At 38.8% G+C, this 21,190-nt stretch overlaps 1 protein-coding gene across 12 annotated transcripts in view; it reads right to left on the bottom strand.

Moving 5' to 3' along the window:
- The window catches only part of PHF21B (PHD finger protein 21B), a 206,940-nt gene that overhangs the window by 13,281 nt on the left and 172,469 nt on the right, over nucleotides 1-21,190 (bottom strand). For all 12 annotated transcript variants that reach the window (XR_012155497.1, XM_073316272.1, XM_073316281.1 and 9 more), the window contains 4 exons: nucleotides 17,841-18,191; nucleotides 15,728-15,850; nucleotides 5,867-5,918; nucleotides 1,683-1,759 (listed from right to left, as the gene is read on the bottom strand). Coding sequence is in view for 11 of the 12 variants with exons in the window: in XM_073316272.1 (XP_073172373.1) it covers nucleotides 1,683-1,759; nucleotides 5,867-5,918; nucleotides 15,728-15,850; nucleotides 17,841-18,191 (603 nt within the window). In the remaining variant the exon portion in view is untranslated. The remainder of the gene's footprint in view (nucleotides 1-1,682; nucleotides 1,760-5,866; nucleotides 5,919-15,727; nucleotides 15,851-17,840; nucleotides 18,192-21,190) is intronic.

Raw genomic sequence — 21,190 nt, 5'->3', positions numbered from 1 at the left:
AGATTCTTTCTACATGCTATTCTTCACTTCAGGATATACTTTTGAGAATAAAGTCTAATAAGAACAAGGATATGATAAATGTATTTACCTCCTCATCAACCCTATACAAGTTAATTTAATTTCTCAAAAATACTGCTCAGGTTAGGACCAAAAAACCCATGCAAAATACATTTTAAACAATCCAGTAGTAGTACACTTCAAGCCAAATGGACCTTATATGAGACAACACAAATAAAATACGAATAATACTGAGGTCCCCATTGAGCTGGGCACTATATGCACATATAGCAAGAGACTCACAGTTTGAATTAATAAGACAGAGGGGGTGGGGAAAAGGAAACATCAACATTCCCCATCTGTGTAATAGGGATAACTGAGGCAGAAAGAGATTAAGCAATTTGCCCAATGTTACAAAGCAAGTCTGTGGGCAAGACTGGGAATAGAATTCAGGTCTCCTGAAACCCACTCCACTGCCGTAAACTGCAAGACCAACCTTCCTCACAAATAAGTCACTCAAAAATCCATTTACATTCTGCTTACCAGTTAGTTCCCTTCTCTCAACAATCAACTACCTCCCCTCTACTACACTGGCCAAAATAACTGGAAATCTCAAAAAGCTGGTTTAGCAAAGAGTCTGCATTGCTGATAATTTGTTAAGCAAAATCCATGTCCTTTGGTTTACAGAACACAGGAAAAACTAATATATGTTCCTTATATGTAGAGCTTGCCAGAAACCAAAATTTCCATTCTATGGGAGATTTCAATTTTTTTTATTCTGAATTACAATTGAATGATAACATTTCCAAATTCCCTGTGGAACAAAGATTCTGAAAAATTTTAATTGAAAACTATCATAACATTTAGTTTAGATAATGTCTAATAGCTTCCTTGTCAACATATTTCATTTTAATATGGTAAAATGTTTCATTTTAATAATGTTGATCCATTTTGTTAACTTTTATTACAGTAAAATATTAATTTTAATGATATAAAAGTAAATCTACACGATAGGTAAAATGCTTTTAACCTTTTCAAAATATTTTGCCATTATCAGAACAAAATGAGAAAGTAAAAATGTATGTTTTTTTTTTTTTTTTAAATAACCCAAGCTTTGAATCCAATGCTAGACGAGGGTCAAATTTTGTCACACCTGCGAAAGCTCATTGAATACGGTAGTACTGGAATAAAAGAGCAGAAATTAGATGCCAGGGTTTCACTTCAGAGTTCCTTTATTATCAACAGGACCACAGGCACATTAGTTAATAAATGCTCATGAAAGGGCTAGATTGTCTTCTTTGGAAAATGAAGACTTCTCTGCTTTTTCATTGACAAGTATTACATGTGTAGCAGCAGTGCACGTTTCAACATACTGACCCACCACTGTTCTTCAGTCCTGACCTGGAAAGACCCTTCTCTATGGGAAAGAGAGTAATTAGGTCCCATGTTTATTTAGTCTTTTTTGGCCTCTGCTCAGACCATCAACAAGAGTTCCAGTTAGAGCCAAATGATGTTCGGATGTGAAAAGCTGTTGCCTAGAAACTGAGATAAAACATGTTTGTTTTATACCCCCACCCCCACCAATCATATGAGTTCCTCATTCATATGTACTTTTGCAATAAGAAGCACTTAAGCCTTTTATTGGAATAGAACAGAACTGTGGTGAAAAGTGAATGATAAAGTACCTCAGTTTCCAAGAGTCCGCTATAGGCTGGATTTGCTGTGCTTCTTCTCTTTCTTTCCTGACGCTTGCTCTGGATTTCTGTAACCATGGAAAGAAACGTTCATTGTGTGTTTTTCATTCATCAGGGGAAAATGTAGATCTAACTTGCTAAGCAAGATGCTCTTGCCCCCAACGCCTTGGGCATTGTGTTCAGTTTCAGTTTCTACAGTATAATTGGGTTGCCTCAGTATTGATAGTTGCTGCAGTTCAAGGTCTGATATTACTAAGCCTTTCTTATAAAATTCAAACACAGGCACTTTTATTTCATCTTCCTCCAAAACAGGCTTGCTCTGCACTAAAAGATTTTATTATGATCCCTTCAGAAACATATTTAGAAAGCTCCTTCAGATGGCTTTCAAAACACTACCAATATCTGTTATTAAAAAAAAAAAAGCATATCAAACATATATCCCTTGCAAGTTGTATCCAGTAAAAATCACAGGGCTATTTTGAAATTTTACTGTATATTGGTTTTGTTTTCCTCAGGTTAGGAAGGTGATGAAAATCAGGGTCATAATGAGAAGCTAAATTCAATCTTAACTATGGACTGATAATTTGTCTGTCCATAATATACAATATTATAATCTTGTGCATAGAATGCAGTATCAGTTACTGGCACAGGCAGAAGTAAGGCCTTCTAAGGTCATCATCATAATTGGAACTCCAGACGCACCAAGTCACAGTCCTATTTAGAAGTAGGGAAACACAGGAAAACGCTTGTTTTCCTACACCAAAAGGGATTTAGGAGTAACATTGGCTGTGAAAATGCAGCATACCTCTGTAAATATACAAAGATGTAGATAGGGTAAAATCCTGACCCCATTGACGATAATAGGGCCAGGATTTCACCTGGTGTATTTCACTTTATTCTTTGCAAACTGCTTTTGAAAATGGAGGAAGATGTTTACTATGTCAGTGTATTTTATAGCCTTCATTTTTCAAATCAACTAGTAATCTTGAATGCGCCATTTCTGGGGACTCAGCACTTTCTGAAAATCAGGCTCCTGAAATGTGTCAAGTTGAATTCTGAAAATCACTAGTCACTTCTGGAAAAACTGAGGCTTATATACACTATCTTTTCTCATTTGTTAGTGCTGGTGAAAAACGCTAGAGACTGAAGTCTATGTATTTACAGGCAGCAGCTGTGCAAACTTTTTCTCAATGTCGTGATATCATGACCATAAGGGGCTACCTCTAGTAGCAAGAAATTAGTTCACCCCAAATGCCCATCCAGCCTTTGGCTTTAGCTGAGGTTGCCAACAAGTGTGCTGGAGGGTTTTGGTGATGTGGACACTCACTGAGAAAGAACTGGATTGAGAAAACTAAGCTCAAGTCCCCCACAGGGCATGCCCAGTCACCAGATTGTCATTGATGCTGGATCCAGGATGCACTCTGGTGACCCACTCTGGTGAAATGTTTGGTTCTCACCGCCAATGCCACAAGTATGCATGTGTATTTTTTTTAAAAGAAAAAGCTAAAAAGAAATACTTTAGGTGGGTGTCATACATCAGCAACACATTAACTGGAAATCAGCTTTGTCCCCAGTGAAGCATCAGTCCACTACCACCATCACCAATGAATATCTCTTGTAAATTGGTCTATGCAGCCTATATTGACAATGTATCCTGAGTGACATGTACCTCTTACAAAATCCAACTCAAGGTTCATGTGTTCCATTTACTACTTAAACTCTCAAAAGAGAGTGCATATGGCTCAGGTTGACTCTCTGCAGGGCAGTGTGATGCTCCCAATGAAGGGAAAGAAACTTTTCTGGAAGTTAGCTGGCAGGGTTGCTAGGCTGAAGTGGATCACAGCCCATAAGTTGTCTAGGGCCCTCAACCACAAAGTAAATCAATATAAAGGAAGGCAAAAGATATTACATAATAGAGTAATGATATCAAATAAGTTTTAATGACCCAGTCTGAATATGCTTTATGTTTTTACTTCCAAAAGCGTAAAATTGCTAAACACATTAGACACACTAAAAATAAACTGAATTTAATGACCAATACTGCCTGACAAACAGCAATGACTGGTAACAGTAAACATGACAAAGGATTGAAATAATAAACTCTCAGGAGTGTGAAATCTGTTGAGGTACTTTTCTTTGACAGTTGTAATCACCACTAATTGTGAAGAAATACCCTTTCTATAGTAAATGACTTTATATGGAGCCATTTATTTAGAAGCAGTAGGAATATTAAAAAAAGTGAATTTGTCTAAAGGGACTAATTTTGCAGGATTAGAATAGTATGTAGATTCAAAAATGTAAGTCTTTGCACTTACAGTATAAGGAAGAAAATTGGGTGCTACCTGGTATTTTCAACATAGTGGCATAGAATTAGTATGTTTTAATGAAACCCAAGGGCAACAGAATTATTCAAAATGATGCTCTTCATGCACTTTATCATAATTTCAGATTCTGCCCCATTTTCCTCAAATATAAAAGAGAACATGAATAATCTCTAAGACTTGCAATCATCATCTGTACTTTTGAATTATAAGAGATGCGCAAAAAATGCTCTCTCTTAATTTCCATTTCAATCTATTTCCATTAAGGATTAGGAAAGGTGACATCTTAAACTTTCTTTAAACCGCTTTCAAATTTTCAGTCTTCAGGACACTAGGATGATTTTCTAAAATGCAAATATAAAGAGAAAAGCCACTCTGGAAAATCGAGGAACAAAATTAAAGAAAACATACTGCATATTTTGGCATGATATTGTTATTAAAATGCTACGGTCTCCCGATACACTGAATAAAAAAAATTAATGTACTAGAGAACTAGGAAGATGAGTGGTTTTATTAAAAAATACATAAAAATCAAATTTTCCAATGGTAACACAGGCTCTAACTCAGATACTGAAGTACGTGCCTGACTTTAAGCATGAGTAGTCTCATTGATTTTACTAAGAGCTTGTCTACACAGTGGGGTAATGCTCTTTACCGGGGTGTGATTTCTAAAGTGCACTAACATGCACATTAATTGGTCCATGCAAACCCTGCTGGTGTGCATTAAAAGTTCCCTAGGGTGCTCTGTAGTGCTGTTTTAAACAATACTACATTAAAGCCCTCTGGAGAACCTCTAGTGCGCACCAGCAGGGCTACATGGGCCAATTAATGCATAACACATTAGCATGCTTTAGAAATTACACCTCCCATAGAGCACATAACCCCAATGGGTACGCAAGCCCTAAGACTACTCGCATGCTGAAAGTTAGACATATGCTTAAGTATCTTCCTGAATGGGAGCCATAAGATAGGAGTTTAGTAAATTAGTTAGTAATTTATGATTCAATCATGCAAAATCAAAGGCCAGATTCTCAACTGGCATAAGCTCCAGTGACTATGATGGAACTATACCAATTTATACCTGCTGTGGATTTGGACCCAAGTTTTTATAGAAAAAAATGCACTGCCTGAAATTTGTAGTTTATGTTTGGATCTCTTCCCCTTGCTGCCAAAAAATCTATTTCACACCTGCAGCAAATGTGCAAATCAGGGCACTTTTCCCCATCTACACTTTCACAACAGAAAAAGAGGCATAAATCTGTTAATTCTTGCAGTTTATTTTTGAAGACTGATCATGGGACTACAGAGGTGACAGAACACATAGGGATCAAACACACTGAAAGATGGACATTGGCCCAGATTATCCATTGTGCCAGCTTTCTAGCTGGTGCAGCAAGTGGATTGGGAGAGGGGAGGAAATCTGCCTACAGAAAGGGTTGGCAAATTGGCTCTCTGATTCATTACCCAGATCTGCGTTGGTCACAGCTTTGGTGGAGTTTAGGTTTTCTAACCTATGACACTCGCAACAGTTCTCAAGGGGCCATCTACCAGCTGGGGACTGCTTGAGAGCAGAGCATTCTTGCCAGACCCCCTCCTGACCCATTATGCCAGGCGTCCCAGCTGAGGAGTCAATTTCTGCTCCCTGTGAGGCATGCAAAGAGAGCTAAGCAAGAGCCAGAGGCTCTGATCCATTATTTTTAGGATGGGACAGTTGAGCATTGTTAAGATTTTACCAAATCCTTCAGCTTTCTGTAGACAGATTCCTCATTGATTCTTACTGTCTGTAGCATAGTATGGAGAACAGATGAGATTACAGACTAAAGTGTAACTGTAAAACAATATATGAATACTTACCTTCCAAGTGTTCTGTTGTAACCAGGCCTAATGCTACCATAAAGGCAATTTTCTAGGGAAAAATTAAGAAAGTTCAGTTTTGCATCCTATGATAACAACTGTAAAAAAATGCCAGCTTTGCCAGAATAAACTCCATTTAGGGATTTTATAAAATTTTACTTTTTGAATAAATATATAACAATATGAACTTAAACTGAAGATCTTCTTCAGTTACATGTGAACAGACATATGCTACATGCATGATTATATGAGTCTTGGTAACAAGCATAGGTTTACCAAAATCCAATGATATAAACATAAGAATTTACAGTATGATCAAAACTCCACCACGATCCTGCTATTTTTATGCTAGAAAATTTCCAGAGAAATGTTTAGTTCATTATTATTATTGGTTGGACGTGTTATAAATTAAACAGGCCAGTGATACACTCACTAAGCTTTACACCACTATGTATATCTAATAATTAGCTGTTACTGAAGGCATATTAGGCATGTTTTCCTATTGCCATTCAAAGTCTGCCCCTCCCAAACACTGTAGAAAGAATCTCACACATCTAAATTAGTCAGACACAGGGTTGCCTTACAACTGGACCCAACATCTTCCAGCAGATAATGAACAAGCATCTCCCACTGACTTCAGTTGGAGCCATGTTGTAAAGCAGAATTTGGCCCATAATAATACATAGCATTTTTATACAATGTGTACATTCAAATCACTAAACATACACTAATGACTCTTCCCAACACACTGATAGGTAGGTGGACAAGAAGTGCAGTTGGTCAGGAATTTTACATCAACATGATTTTTTCAGTGGAAAATGCAGTTTCAGCAAAATTGAAATTCAATTTTTCTAAAATGTTTCTATTTTCTTGTAATATTTTGGTTTGTATTGTTTTGACATGAACTGAAATATTTTGGTTTGTGGAAGTGGGCCAAACTATTTAGTTTTGCCTCATTTTGACATTAAACTACATCTGCCCACAGTGCCTCATAGTCTTATTTTCCCCTATGGGACAGGCTCTTTGGCCGGACTACATCTCCCAGGATGCATGGCAATCTCCCCACACTGAAAGACATGCCGCAACATGGAGGCACATGACTGCAGGTGAATCGAGAGAGTAGCAGTCTGATCAGAGAGCTCAGCCCTTGGGGACAAGAGGCACCTTAACTGCAATGTCCATGAAGTGCCATGGCACTATAGGCAGGTGCAGTTAAGTGTCAAACTGACTCCAAATGAAATGTTTAGATTCATTTTGTTTTGATCAAAAGCATCAAAACGAAACATTTAGATATTTCCTAAGTGAAAATTAAAGTTTTCATTCAGTGAAAAATGTTCACATTTTGACTTTTTGTCCCTATTTGGGATGAAAACAAAGCTGAAATACCAGAATTTCCAGTTGTGATGAGAATTCCGATTTTCAGATCTAGTAAGCATTATTATCTTCATTTTACACATGAAGAAACTGCAAATGAGGGGCACAAAGGGCAGAGTTGGGTGCCTTTATCCTTTGTGTTCCTTTTAAAGTCTTTATCAGAAAGATGAAGTGATATGCCCAAGACCACACAGTGACGCAATGGCGGAGCTAGGATTGAAACTGGGGAGCTCCTGACTGCCAAATCCATACTCATTCTGCCAAACCACATAGTCTGCTCAAGGCTCAGTTCTTGCCATAGATAAAAAATGGGTAAGTGGCATCTCAGCACTGGCAAGCCGGATGATAGTTAGGATTAAATTGCCTCTTCAGCTACTGTGGTGATGATGGGCACATAACCGACTGATAGATTTGCATGACAAATCTTAACTCCGATAATCTGCCCTCCTTACACATATGAAACACCAGCTGGTATCAGAGGGGGTCCTGCATGAAGGAAAAGCAGAATATCTGATCTGAGATCCACTGTGCAGAACTGAGAGGGGAATTTTGTCAATAGATTTGAATTACAAGCAGCACCTGACAAGAGAAGCTGGGAGTTAACTTTACAGCATGATGAACCTTACCTTTAGTGATTCAATAGGCTTTTTAATTTCAGGCTTAGAAATTTTGAACAGTCAATATTTGATTAAATTCTCATAGCAGAGCCATAAATGCATATGATATTACCTGAAAATTAAATTGTGAGGAGGAGCAAAGTGTCAATCTCTTGAATCTAAAATTAAATTGAGATTGGAACCCCTGCTAAATAATTTCCACTTTTTATTACAAAAAGTATTTTAATAAAATTTTCTAACAGAATTAACGATAGCATAGTTATTTAACATATGCACAGTATTCATTAAATGGACCTGATAGTTATCTCACTATTAAGGATAGAGGAGTCAGACCTTAATAGATGTCTGCAAGACAATTTCGTTTTTAAAAACCGTAGTACGAGCTGTATTTCTTTAACTAGTATTATTTTAATGGTATATGTATTTTTATGGGCTTCACTTTTTCATAATGATGTGTTCAACTGAATTTCACTCAAAACACTACCTCCACTGCTATGCATTTTTCCACAAATCTGAGGAGCTACAATGGAAAATTGCTAATTCTTACTGCACTAATCCATAAAAGTGATAATTCAGTCTATCCAGGTTCTCATTTCACATTCATCTCGATGGTATATCAGCCCCTTAAATGTGTTTAAAACTGAAGCATCAATCTCTCTGTTCCTTTCCTCTGTAGATAGGAGTAGTAAACTGTTTTGACTGTAGTATTTTCTTTTAACTGTGCGGAAAAATATTGCAAGAAAGCTATACTGAGGAAATGAGTGAGAAATTATCTTAATTGAAAAAAAACCCAGGAAATTGATTCTGCTAAAAATTTCAAAATTATGAAGGTTTTCCCATTTTCCAGGATTCACCATGAACATTTCTGGCAACATTTTCTGTGACTTCTAATTAAAATTTTAATTAAAATTATCAACTTTTTTCATTTACCAAAAAGTGTGTATTCAGCAGCCAAAATTCTTCCATTAGTTTTAATAAAATCTTAATTTTTTAAATTAAAATGTTGCTAAAAATGTCACGGAAAACATTGCCAAAAATGGAAAATTTCACTGTCAGCAAGTTTTTGCAAAAAGTTTTGTTTTCTTAAAGAGGCCATGTTCTAATGAAAAAACATTTGGTGCATATTTTTGTTGACAAGCTCTATAAATCAGTTTTATATTTAGGCCCCACTTCAAAAAGGTATTTAACAGCGTGCATTACTTTAAGCATTTCAGTGGCCACTCAAGCAGTCAGTTAATGCCAAAATTACGCACATGCTTAAGTACTTTGCTGAATCAGGGACCTAGATTTGATAATACTGTGATCCGTTTACGCAACTCACATCTCTTTAAAACAAGCCAGTTTTCTCCATGACTTATCAGCAAAAATTGAGTGGGTACTTCCTTAAAGAGGAAGCATAGCTCAGTACAGTAACTCCTCACTTAAAGTTGTCCCGGTTAATGTTGTTTTGTTGTTATGTCGCTGATCAGTTAGGGAACATGCTCGTTTATAGTTGTGCAATGCTCCCTTATAACGTTGTTTGGCAGCTGCCTTTGTCCACTGCTTGCAGGAAGAGCAGCCCTTTGGAGCTAGCTGGTGGGGGCTTGGAACCAGGGTGGACCGGCAGCCCCCCATCAGCTCTCCGCTCCCCTAAGTTCCCTGTGCGGCAGTCGCCCAGCAGGCTACCAACTGCTGGCAGTTCAGCTGTCCCTCCCCTCACTGCCATGTGCTGCTCCTGCTCCTCTGCCTTGGAGCTGCTCCTGGGAGCCTCTTGCTTGCTGTGGGGGGGAGCGGGGGGTGGAAGAAGGGTGCTAATGTCAGGGTGTCCCCCTCCCCCTGCTCCTGTTCCCCGCTTACCCCATCTCCAAGAGCAGGTGGGGACACGACAGGGCTCAGGACAGAGGGAGCTTGCTGGCAGCAACTGCTGCCTCAACTTGCTGACCTACTTAAAAAGGCAATGTACTTAGAGTGGCATCAGAGTACTTAAAGGGGCAATGCGCATCTCTCTCTCTCACACACACAGGGTGTGTGTCTCTGTCTCTGTCTGCCATGCTGTCTCCCCTCCCTCCATTTGTGCTGCCTTGTAGAGTATGAGGCTACATCAACAACAATGTGTTAAACCTTGAGGGCTCAGCCAAGTGCTAGTTCATCATTTAGCAGTAAGGCATTCCCTGGGAAATAGCCCACCCTCTGACTTCACCACCTCAACCAAGCTTCACAATCATCATTGCTGTGTACAGTATTAAATTGTTTGTTTAGAATTTATACTGCGTATAGATATATAAAACATAGTCTTTTGTCTGGTGAAAAAAAATTTCCTGGGAACCTAAACCCCCCCCCCACTCCCCATTTACATTAATTCTTATGGGGAAATTGGATTCGCTTAACATTGTTTCGCGTAAAGTCGCATTTTTCAGGAACATAACTAAAATGTTAAGCGAGGAGTTACTGTAGTTAGGACACAATTCCTTTGGGCAAAGCACTTAGGGCCAGATTTTTAAAGATACATAGATGCTTAAAAATGCAGATTTCCAAAAATAGATTGAAAATCAATGCAAGCTAGGCCACACCTGCTTTTGAAAATCCCACTATGTGCCTATCTGCATCTTCAAGCACCTCCATACTTTTAAGTCTCTGATCCCCATCTGTAGAACAGAAACAATATTATTTCTCCAATTCACAGGGCTGTTGTAAGGCTAAATACATTAAAGAACGTAAGGTGCTCAGATACTGTAGTAAGGGAGCTAGCTAAGTAGAAGGCTTCATTACTTGTACCAAGTGTACTACTGTACATTTAACATCATGCTACGAAATCTTATCACAATTAAAACTACATTTATAAAAATCCATTAAAGTACTATATATATACATATATGTATATTATGGAGTTTGTTCATTTATTTGTAACATTGAGCAATCCACAGTGGGGTTGTTGGCCATTAGCAAAAATTAGCAAGGTCCTTTTGTATTTTCTGTATTTTTAATTGTGAATTCCAATCTTTCATCATTGACATTTATTTACAGAATTTCAATCCAAGTTCCTATTTATGTTCTGTGCTTTTAAGATAAATAAAGGAGCAAGTGCTTACATTGTGCATATATAATGCATATTTTAAATAATCCTACATTCTGTACTCTGTACCACCAGATATTGACCCATGCTTTTGGAAATGTGCAGTACATCTTTTCACACAGTTTAATAAGGATTTTTACAAAGCCATTTCATGTTGTAATTACATGTTCCATTTATGTCATTACACATGTTTACACTAATTATGCAGTTAGCACTAATTACACTAATTACATAAATGCATGATAATCAACTGAAGTTTACTTTCAAGGAACAAAAGAAATTAACTCTAAACCTACACTCTGAGCCTTATGCTGTGAGACATATCAATAAAATAAAGGAAATTCACAGTTAAGCCTTTACTGCCCTACACTGAAAAGTGTGGTTGAAGGTGCTTCCTACTTTGCTGGTGACGATATCCTTTATCCTTAAACTAACAAAGGGGTCAAAGGCCAAGGTGCTCACAGACCAGGATACTAATTTAACAGGAAGCTCACTAAGGCCATATCTACGCTAGTCAAACTTTTGTTGCTTGCGAGTGAGCGACATAAGTTTTGCTGGCATAAGCACTCGTGTGCACAGCTCCTCTTCCCCTCACCCCCTCCCTAGGCAGTGTCCTCTTTTTGGGAACCTGAAATATGGTAACCCTACAGCTAGTGACTACTATATTTTGTCTGCTTCACAGTTTCTTCAGATTCTTGCAACTTTTTTTAGAAGCTCTAACACCTCCATTGTTTCCAGCAGACCCTTGAAATTTGGAGGGAGAAAGCCCTGTAGCCAGAGGCCTTTTCTTTGTCTCATGACATTCTTTTCAGGTTTGGTGGAATTATAAACTATAAAAAAAATCACCATTTCCTTTCTTTTACTTGCTTTCCTCAGAGAAATTTGGGCAGCTTGCCAAAATAATAATTGACTATGAACATTCTGAAGAGTCAGACCTGTGGCCATGCAGAAGCACCACTTAATTGCGGCTAGAACGCAATAGAGGGCCTTATCAGTCTTAAGAATTAAGAAGTTTGTTGCCCTTAAAAGGAGGGTACTCAATTGTTGTTTGGACTTCCTTGGGAAATCCCTGAAAAATGAAACCAGAAAGATCTTCTCATGGCCAGCTAGGCGGCAATAGTATGCACCTCTTTGTCAGAGGTGTCCAGCGTGGCCTGTGCCGATGTGTGGTTTATCAGCTGTTCTGCAGACATGATGATAGCTCCCCTCTGCGTTCTCAAGGTTGTCTGTCAGAAACTGAGACACTGTCCAATTCAGGTATTCGTATTTGGACAGAAGCGTTGTGTAATTAGCCATGCACATCTGGAGGCTCATAGATGAATACACTTTGAATCCAAATGGGTCCAGCCTCTTTGGATTTCTCTCCCTAAATGTAAACTTGAGAAGTCCCTGCTGCTTTGACCTCTCTTGGATTGCAGCTACCACAAATGACCGTGCTATTTGGTGGTAATAAAAGTACTCAACTCCCTCAGAAGGGACTTGGTACCTAGTCCCAGCTTGCTTGGATGTGGCTAGAATGGATGCTGGCTTGTGCCACAGGTCTTTCACAGGCTCCATCAAGTCCCTCATTTATAGGCATGACAAGCCTTCCAAGCATGGAAGTATGCAAGATGTCCAGCAGTTTGTGAGGTTTCTCCTTTACCACTTCCAGATGTATATCCAGAGTGTAAGCCATACACTTTACGAGGTCTAGAATGACTGACGTCATCAACTGAAGAATGCAGTGTAGTAGCCGGGTTGGTCCCAGGATATCAGAGAGACAAAGTGCTTGAGGTAGTAACTTTTATTGAACTAAAGTCTGATGGTGAGAGAGACAAGTTTGTTGTAATAAGCCATAAATCCAGTGTCTCTATTCAATCTATGATTTCTAATGTCCAGTAGAGTTATGAATTTAAGCTTTATGACACTAGATTCATGGCTTATTATAATGGTGTCCAAACGGTGGCTAGCGAGCCACATGTGGCTCTTTTACAGTTAAAGTGAAGCTCAAGGAGCCTCCCACGCCTGCCTTTCCCCACACATTTTCTGCCTACCAGACAGGATGGGGGGAGCTCAGGCTTCTGCCCTGCAGCGGGGTGGTGGGACTAGAGGTTACTGCCAGAGACAACTGGTGCCTGATAGCTGGTGGGTAGAAGGGGCTCAATTTAAACATTCAGCCCCCTCAACAACTTGAGTCACACACACCCAGGGACACCCCCACTCTTCCCCTCAGTGGTCCCTCCCTACAGCTCCCAGCTATTTGATGCTGCCTCTCCCTACAGTCGCAGCTCCCATCTTGCCAGCTCTCCAGGGAGGGAGCCTGGCTGCATCATGTGACCAAGCAGAGCCAGAAAACCCTGGCAAAAATCTGGTGGAAGGGAGCACATGACCTCCCGCCGAACCCCAGCAGGCATGCCTCGGCTCTCGAATTTCTGAAGATTGTCATATGCGTCTCAGAGGGCCGGTAAGTTTGGCCACCCCTGGCTTACTACAGCAATCTGTACCCCAATAATCCCTCCTTTTTATCCTGTGACTGCAGAGGTGTTAACAGGCCACTCCACCTTGAATGCCTCCTTACAATATATGCTAACCAATCAGTTCCATGGTGCATTCAGCTGTGACACTCGGAGTGTCTTTCCCAGATCTAAAGAAGGTCCCTGTGTGGCTTGAAAGCTTGTCTCTCTTATCAGCAGAAGGTGGTCCAATAAAAGATCTCTCTCATCCACCTTATCTCTCTAATCAACTTAAAAAGGAATCCCACCGTCTACTGCCTCATTGGGAGAGAATGAGGAGATCACACAGTGAGGAGCAGTTGTCCTTGTAGTTGCCTCATCACTTTCCTTCTCCTGCCTTTCCAGGATCTGAGGCTGCACTGGCTGCCCTGGCTGCATTGTTTTATATTCCCTCTTTGGGGAGGGAGAGCTAACCCTAGAGGCGACATAAAAACCAGAATCTAACATAATTTGTGTCTGTTAGAGCAGGCCTGTCCCTAGGGGGGTGCGGGGCCAGGGATGTAGGTGCTGAGTTTCTAATCTGCAGAGAGGTGCTCCCCCTGGCTCCGTCCAGGCCCTGCCCCCACTCCATCCCTTCCCTAAAGGCCCCATCCCTGCCCTGCTTCTTCCCACCCCTTCTATGCCCCCACCCCGGCTCTTCCCACCCCTGCCCTGCCTCTTCCCCGCCCAGTTCCACCCCCCCTTCCTCAAGCGCGCTGTGCCCTCGCTCCTCTCCCCTCCCTGCCAGTGCCTCCTGACCCCGTGAAATGTCTGATCTGTGGTAGGCGCTGAGAGGGAATCACACAATATCAGTCCTTTTAATGCTCTTTTTATTATATGAGCCTCTTAAAATTGTAAAAAGAATACTTCAAAAAATTCTCTCCTAGTAGGACTATTGATTTATTCTGTAATAGTCCTTCAAAGTTATAGTTCCAAAGTTACTTTGTTTTCAATAATTTATTCAAAATATGAATTGGATTCCACCTAAACTGAACTTCTGCTAGCCAGAAACAGATTCAATTTATATAATTTAAGGGAATCCAGCAAAAATATTCATAATCCAACTTGAGTACATCCAGTCTAAAAGAACAAAAACTCTGTTAAAAGAGATAGCTGCTTTATGCTGTATTTTTTCAGATCTTCTGGTTTATATTTTAATTTACACAGAAAATGCAGTTCATCTAACATATTTAATCTTTTATCCAGTTTCCCTTTTTAGTTATTCATTCATGTGGATATACATGTATTTATCAAAAGCAAAAACCTGTGTTACATACGATGTAAAAGTCATTAGTCAATGAGAATCAGAAAATGCAAAAGCTACGCTTCCAGAATAAGTGTGTTAATTCAGCTTCACTACACAGCCTAAGCCATATATATATATATGATAACAAACAGTAATGTATTAAGCTAGCGTACACATTTCACACTGTGTTGCTTTTGCCGGGACCAGAGCAGGAATGCAGGTCAGAACTCCTGTAAAGAGTTAATAAGCAATCTAGTTAGAGATGCGTTAGATTCTGTTTTGTTTAAATGGCTTATAAAATAAGTTGTGCTGAATGGAATGTGTATTCCTGTTTTTGTATCTTTTTGTAACTTAAGGTTTAGCCTAGAGTGATTCTCTATGTTTTGAATCTGATTATCCTGTAAGGTATTTACCATCCTGATTTTACATAGGTGATTCTTTTACTTTTTCTTCAATTAAAATTCTTCTTTAAAGAACCTAATTGCTTTTTCATTGTTCTTAAGATCCAAGGGTTTGGGTCTGTGTTTACCTATGCAAATTGGTGAGGATTTTATCAAGCCTTCCCCAGGAAAGGGGGTGTAGGGCTTGGGGGGATTTTGGGGGAAAGATGTTTCCAAGTGGGCTCTTTCCCTGTTATATTTGATAGATGCTTGGTGGTGGCAGCAATAAAGTCCAGGGACAAAAGGTAAAATAGTTTGTACCTTGGGGAAGTTTTAACCTAAGCTGGTAAAAATAAGCTTAGGGGGTTTTTCATGCAGGTCCCCACATCTGTACCCTAAAGTTCAGAGTGCGGAAGGAACCTTGACATGGTTCACAGTGTGGCTAGATGAACATAGTTGTCAGGCCCGTAACTCTTGCATGTCCTAACTTCTAGAGATTGGTAAAACACAACCAAAAGTGCACGTGCATCTAACTGCATTACCTTGCATTAACCTTATTTACACATGCAAACTGGGTAGCTAGGCAAGCAAGTAGCTGATTTGTGGGCACAAATGCAGTGATTTTGCATTTATCCTGAAAGCCCTTTACAAATGGTCCCAAACAAATGAACAGTCTTATATCTCATTTATGAAGAAAGACAAATTTTATTGGTTTTACCACCTCTGGATTTTCCTCCTTTTTCTTTTTGGTAGCAGGGGGTCCCTGAGGTGACTCTTCAGAAGGTTTCTTTGTTTCCACTTTATTTTCTGTCTGGGTCTGGACTTGAGGCTGAATGATGATAACCTGCAAAATAAAGAACAAATAAAGAGAACAGAGTTCATTACACAAAACAGATTTCCAGGCCGAGTACCTGACCTAGATCCTTCATTGAAGGGCAGAAGGACGGTGTCAAGCACCTGCTAAAAAGACAATAAATAAAAGTCACAGGCCAAAATTTTCAAACTTGGATGATTAACATTAGGGTCCTAAATCTATATTTGGTTTCCTAAAGAGAAGTATCTCTTTTTTCACAGGAGCTCAGGCACTCCACCTCTTTCTAAAAGTCAAAGGGAGCGGCAAGTGCCTCCTTCTCTGAAAATCAGGCCACTTCTATTTAGGTATCTGACATTGATTCAGGGACCTAACTTTAGGCATCCACGTTTGAAAGTGTTGGCAATGGCTTTATGTTTATTTATTTATTTTATTTTATTCCAGATACAAGCAAGAAAGATGTAAATGCTGTACACTCAGGCCTACATTCTGATCCTAGTTACAGAGAGGTAACTGTTGACATCAATAAAGTTACTCCAGATTTGCACTGGGAGTAACTGAGATCAGAATCCTAAAAAGTATGTTTTATGGTAGGTTTTCAATTTGTCTAAAAATACAGTAAGATGTACATCCGTTCTGAACTACACCTCATTCTTGTGCAGCACCATCCACAAAGAAAGTGTTACACAGCTCTTCACAGTACTTACATGTGTATGTTAGTTAACGCACTGAACACCAACATTCTGAGAATCAACAAAGCAGACTTATACTTTGCAGATTCGGTATCTCAAGATTGCATTAAAAAACACTGAGGAACAAATTACTGATCACAAAACTGTCCATGTGACGTTATATTATTAACAAAAAATTCCTAAGGATTATAAGAGACCTTCCCAAGATCATCTTTCTGATGATGTTTATTGGATTTGACCATTGGGCCTTTTTAATCTATTTCATTGCTAACTTTTAATCAATATTACTCAGTCATCATAGATCCGATCTCCAGTTACTCATTTTAAAAAATGCAAGTACTTACGCAAGGAATTTTTTTTTTATTGGTAATCAGATTATAGGAATAGGAAAATAAATTATGTTAGCTAGAGAATTACACCAAAGATGCCTACTTTGCTTATTTACTTAAAAGCCATCCTATCTTCTGTGCTCTTTCCTGTCAGTGTATTAGACCTTGCCCTGCCAACAAGTTCCAAAGTAGTTCCATGTTTTGAATTTTGAACATGTTTTTTTATTATTTTAACACTGCCTTGTAACATGCAATGCTGCTGTCATGACAATTTGTGCAGTCTTGTGACTTACACTGGGTTACAGAGCATTTGCTTTAGAGGTTGCTGGTTCTGATACAGTATCTGAATTACACTGGAAGTCTTTTGGCTATGCCAAGTCTTTGTTCAAATAGAATCTGGTGTCACAGATGCACAATTCCTGCATTTCAAAGCTTAGCAGCTGTGCAAAAAGTAAACAGGTATTCCATAACTGGATTTTTTTTCTAGGAGTTCAGCTGCTGATCAGTTATGAAATCCTGAACTCTCATCTCTTATGGACTTTTCCCAGAATTGCAGAAGAGAACACCTGGCTACTTTATATAGCCCTGCAGAGTGCTACATTGAAGAGACTACAGAATTGGGTTCTACAGTTAACATTATTCTTCTATAATTCAAGGGAAAGTCAATAGGAAATTTGTGTCTGCTGAGAGTTTGTGAGTTTCATTAATTATGATTGGATTGAGAGGAAGGATGATCAAATGGTTCCAAAAATGCCAGGCTACACAATGCTACACTTACTTTCCCAGACAACCAGAAAAAAATGTAGGTATACTAATAAGCATCTAGTATCTTTCATGTGTCCCCTTAAGACTTTTTTCACTGCTTTCTGATTATTCACTTCAAAAGGAACAGTTGACATCACTCTATAAAGGGCTTTCCAAACTACTAGGAATATATTTGCCTACACCTGCAATATAATTGTTGATCTTGATGTAAAGATGCACTGCAATTGCAAAACCTACCTTGCTGTCAGCACTAATGAGGAGTGGTTGCACTTTGATGCTATCGTTGACCACAGAGACAGTAGCGCTCGTGCTGATAGGAGTTGCATTGTTGGGGGAGGTGGATATAATGGCATAGGCCACACCTGCACTGCTCAGAGGTGATGAGATAGATGTAGACTCGGCCACACTTTGTGATTGGCTATTAGGCGTCTGTACATGGCTGACAGTATTATTGGCAGTGGGGAGGGCAGGGCTAGGGTTTTTGATGCTCACTACTGTTGCCTTTTGGAAAGTAGGAGGCTGTTTGGAAAGTTGGTCTCTGCATGAGGAAATAGGAAGGCTGTCTGGAATCAGGGTCTTTGGCCTAACCTATAAATAGAGAATTAGAGATTATTAGACATAACCTAACATAGTAACAAATAAATTTTACAAACACACTCTACCAACATCACTTCACATTGCATTAGCAATGTAGCAAGGTGCCTAAAAATACTGCAAAGTAAGTCCAAGTAGAAAGTGATTCATTTACTTGTAGATATATTCCAAATTCTGCCTGGCTGAGTCATTTCCCAGTCATTGCAACCATGTATAAAAGGACATAAGTAAATTCCTTACTTTTATTAGCAGATATCCATACAAATGCCACTCTGTTCACAGTAGGCCAAAGGCTTTTCAAAGGCATGGCAATTCCAGAATGACCTAATTTCTTGTGCTGAAAGAAACTATATTCTTGCTATGAATTAAAGGGTGGGAACTGATCATTAAGGGAGTTCTGTGAATGCATCTACGGGAACAGTAAATGAAATCTGAGCATGTCATATTGTGGTAGATTAGTAAATGAAGATCTTTACTTATGTTTCAAAGATGCACAGTTTCTAACAGTGTGAAGATTGCTCTTTTAGGTTCACAAAACAAAAACGGAACTTAATATTTTACAATTATGAGTAAAGGGCTAATTTGTGGCTGGAATTGAGGAGGATTGCAATAGAGGCTTGTCTAAAGGAAGGGAAAAAAGAATCTGACAAAGTCTGTGAAGAAGGCGCAGCCCATACCCTACAAAGGACACCAGGAATGAAGATCTCAGAAGACTGTGTTCAGCTAATGTGATATGCTGCTTCCATTGGTAAAATTAATGCAGTCCTGTCAACATGACTCATACTTAACTATGTGTTAAGTATGGGTTCAAAATATAAATAATTTAAACTGCTATGCAGGAGGTTAACTTTACCCTTAGCTCATTCATTAACATGGCCATATAAAACACATGGGGATCTGACTGTTTATTTTGTCAGTCATTGCTTGCATCTTCCATACTGTGAAACAAAAATGATATTTCATAACAGACATATATTTGACACAGCTGTTTGTGCTACTCTACCTTCGCTTACAAGAAGCATTCCAATTATATTATCTTCAGTCTTGAGGATAAGAGAACAGTTAAATGAAAATGTCCTGATTTACTGGAACACCCTGCATGATCTTTCAGCACATCCTTTTGTAGCTTTCAAGCAGGAGGGCATACCCAATGCTTTCTGCAGAAGATATTAGGAGTGCCCAGAAGGCCCCATGCAGTCACATATTTTGCTCTTGCTCATTAATTATTGGTATTATGGTAGCGTTTAGATGCTTCAACAGTGATCAGGACCTCAGGACCTATGCACTGTACATATAGTAGGGTATGATAGTGCTGTGAACACCTTACAATCTAAATAGACAAGACAAACACAAGGTAGGATGGGAAACACAAGAGCCACAGAGAGATGAAGTGACTTGCCCAAGGTCACTCAGCAGGTCAGTGGCAGAGCCAGGAACAGATTCCCTGTCCAGTGCCCCATCTATTAGGTACTCATACTATTTCTTATGTGCCAAATATGACATTAAATAAAAGTGTTCAGTAACGGAGAATCATAAATATTAATTTGGTTATGTAATAGGGCATAAGTCTTCCCTGAGCCTTGTCTCTGTCTTCTATGGCTTATATAATTTGACATCTTCAGATGAAAGAATTTAGACAAATCCAAAGGCCAAAATTTTCAAAAATACAAGCCTTACAGTTAAGTTCCTAACTCCATGTATAGGCAGAGGTGCTGAGCTGTTGGCTGACCAACACTTTTGAAAGCCAGGCAGTTGCCTATATATATGGACTTAGGAACCTACCGGTAAACTCCTATTTTAAAACATCTTGACCTATGTGTTTTGCAAATTGGGCCCCACAACACTGACAATGCTATAAGGTAGATATTATCCCCATTCTATCAATGGGGAAAACTGAGGCACAAAGGCTAAAGCGACTTGACAAATCTCTGTTATATAATCCAGATCGTCTGGTTATCCTCCTATGTTTTCACCACAAAATTATGCCTTTTCTTCCCTATGTTATGTCCTGTGTAGATCTATGATTGGTTACTCGTGTCATGGAAGAGTAACTGTTACAGAAATATAATTATGCATGAAACTAGCACTCATGAAACTTTGCCGTTGAGAAACTGAGCACTCATAAGAACTTCAGTTATAGCTGAAAAAATTCAACTTTAATTCTGACCCCTTGGTCTAACATCTGAGATTATGACCTCATTTTGGATCATCAAAGGATTGTTTTGTCAATTAATACAATACATATGAGAAAATGGACATATCTACAGCGAGACATAGTACAGACTTCAGATTTGGCTTGTGTAAATCTTACTGAGATTTATAAAACAAATCAAGTTGGAAGAAAATCAGCTCAGTAGTTTTATTTACTCAAAATTGTCATTTAATTTACTACTATCTGAAATGTCTGTTTCTGCCATTTTAAATCGCATTTTATATATCTGTTACTGTATCTTAATCAAAAACCTAATAAAAACTAAAACTAAAAATGGCCATAATACATACATTGGTTATTGTATTAAGGGTAATACTTAATATCACCTATTATCCACAGTACAATATATGTATTATGCACTTTGTGTGCAAAATGTACAAATCTATATCACTTTGCTACATAATAAAACCTCTCTGCACAAATAATTAAAAGGAATGAATTTTCCAAAGAAAAATATTCCCTATATGGTTCACCATGTTGAAATATCTCTATTATTCCACAAGACAAAGGTTAAGTACACAGTACATTGGACATTTTCTGCCACCTTGTGATAAAATAGGGGTACTACATAGTCTTCATAATCACCGACCCCAGCATATTCCTAGACAAGATTATTTAATGCTGTGAAAGTGTATTTATTTATTTATTTTCATTTCTACAATAAAAAGGCAGCCTATGCAAAAACTCTGGGCATCCCGGACACCAGGGCAAAACCAACATAAAATTAAACAGCTACTCAATCCAACTAAAGATCTCCACACACAAAACTCCTTTCACCCTA

The sequence above is a fragment of the Lepidochelys kempii genome, chromosome 1, assembly GCF_965140265.1.
Source record: "Lepidochelys kempii isolate rLepKem1 chromosome 1, rLepKem1.hap2, whole genome shotgun sequence".
Lineage (NCBI taxonomy): Eukaryota > Metazoa > Chordata > Testudines > Cheloniidae > Lepidochelys > Lepidochelys kempii.
The sequence above is the reverse complement of the archived record's forward strand: the minus strand, read 5'-3'. Positions and strand labels throughout refer to the sequence as shown.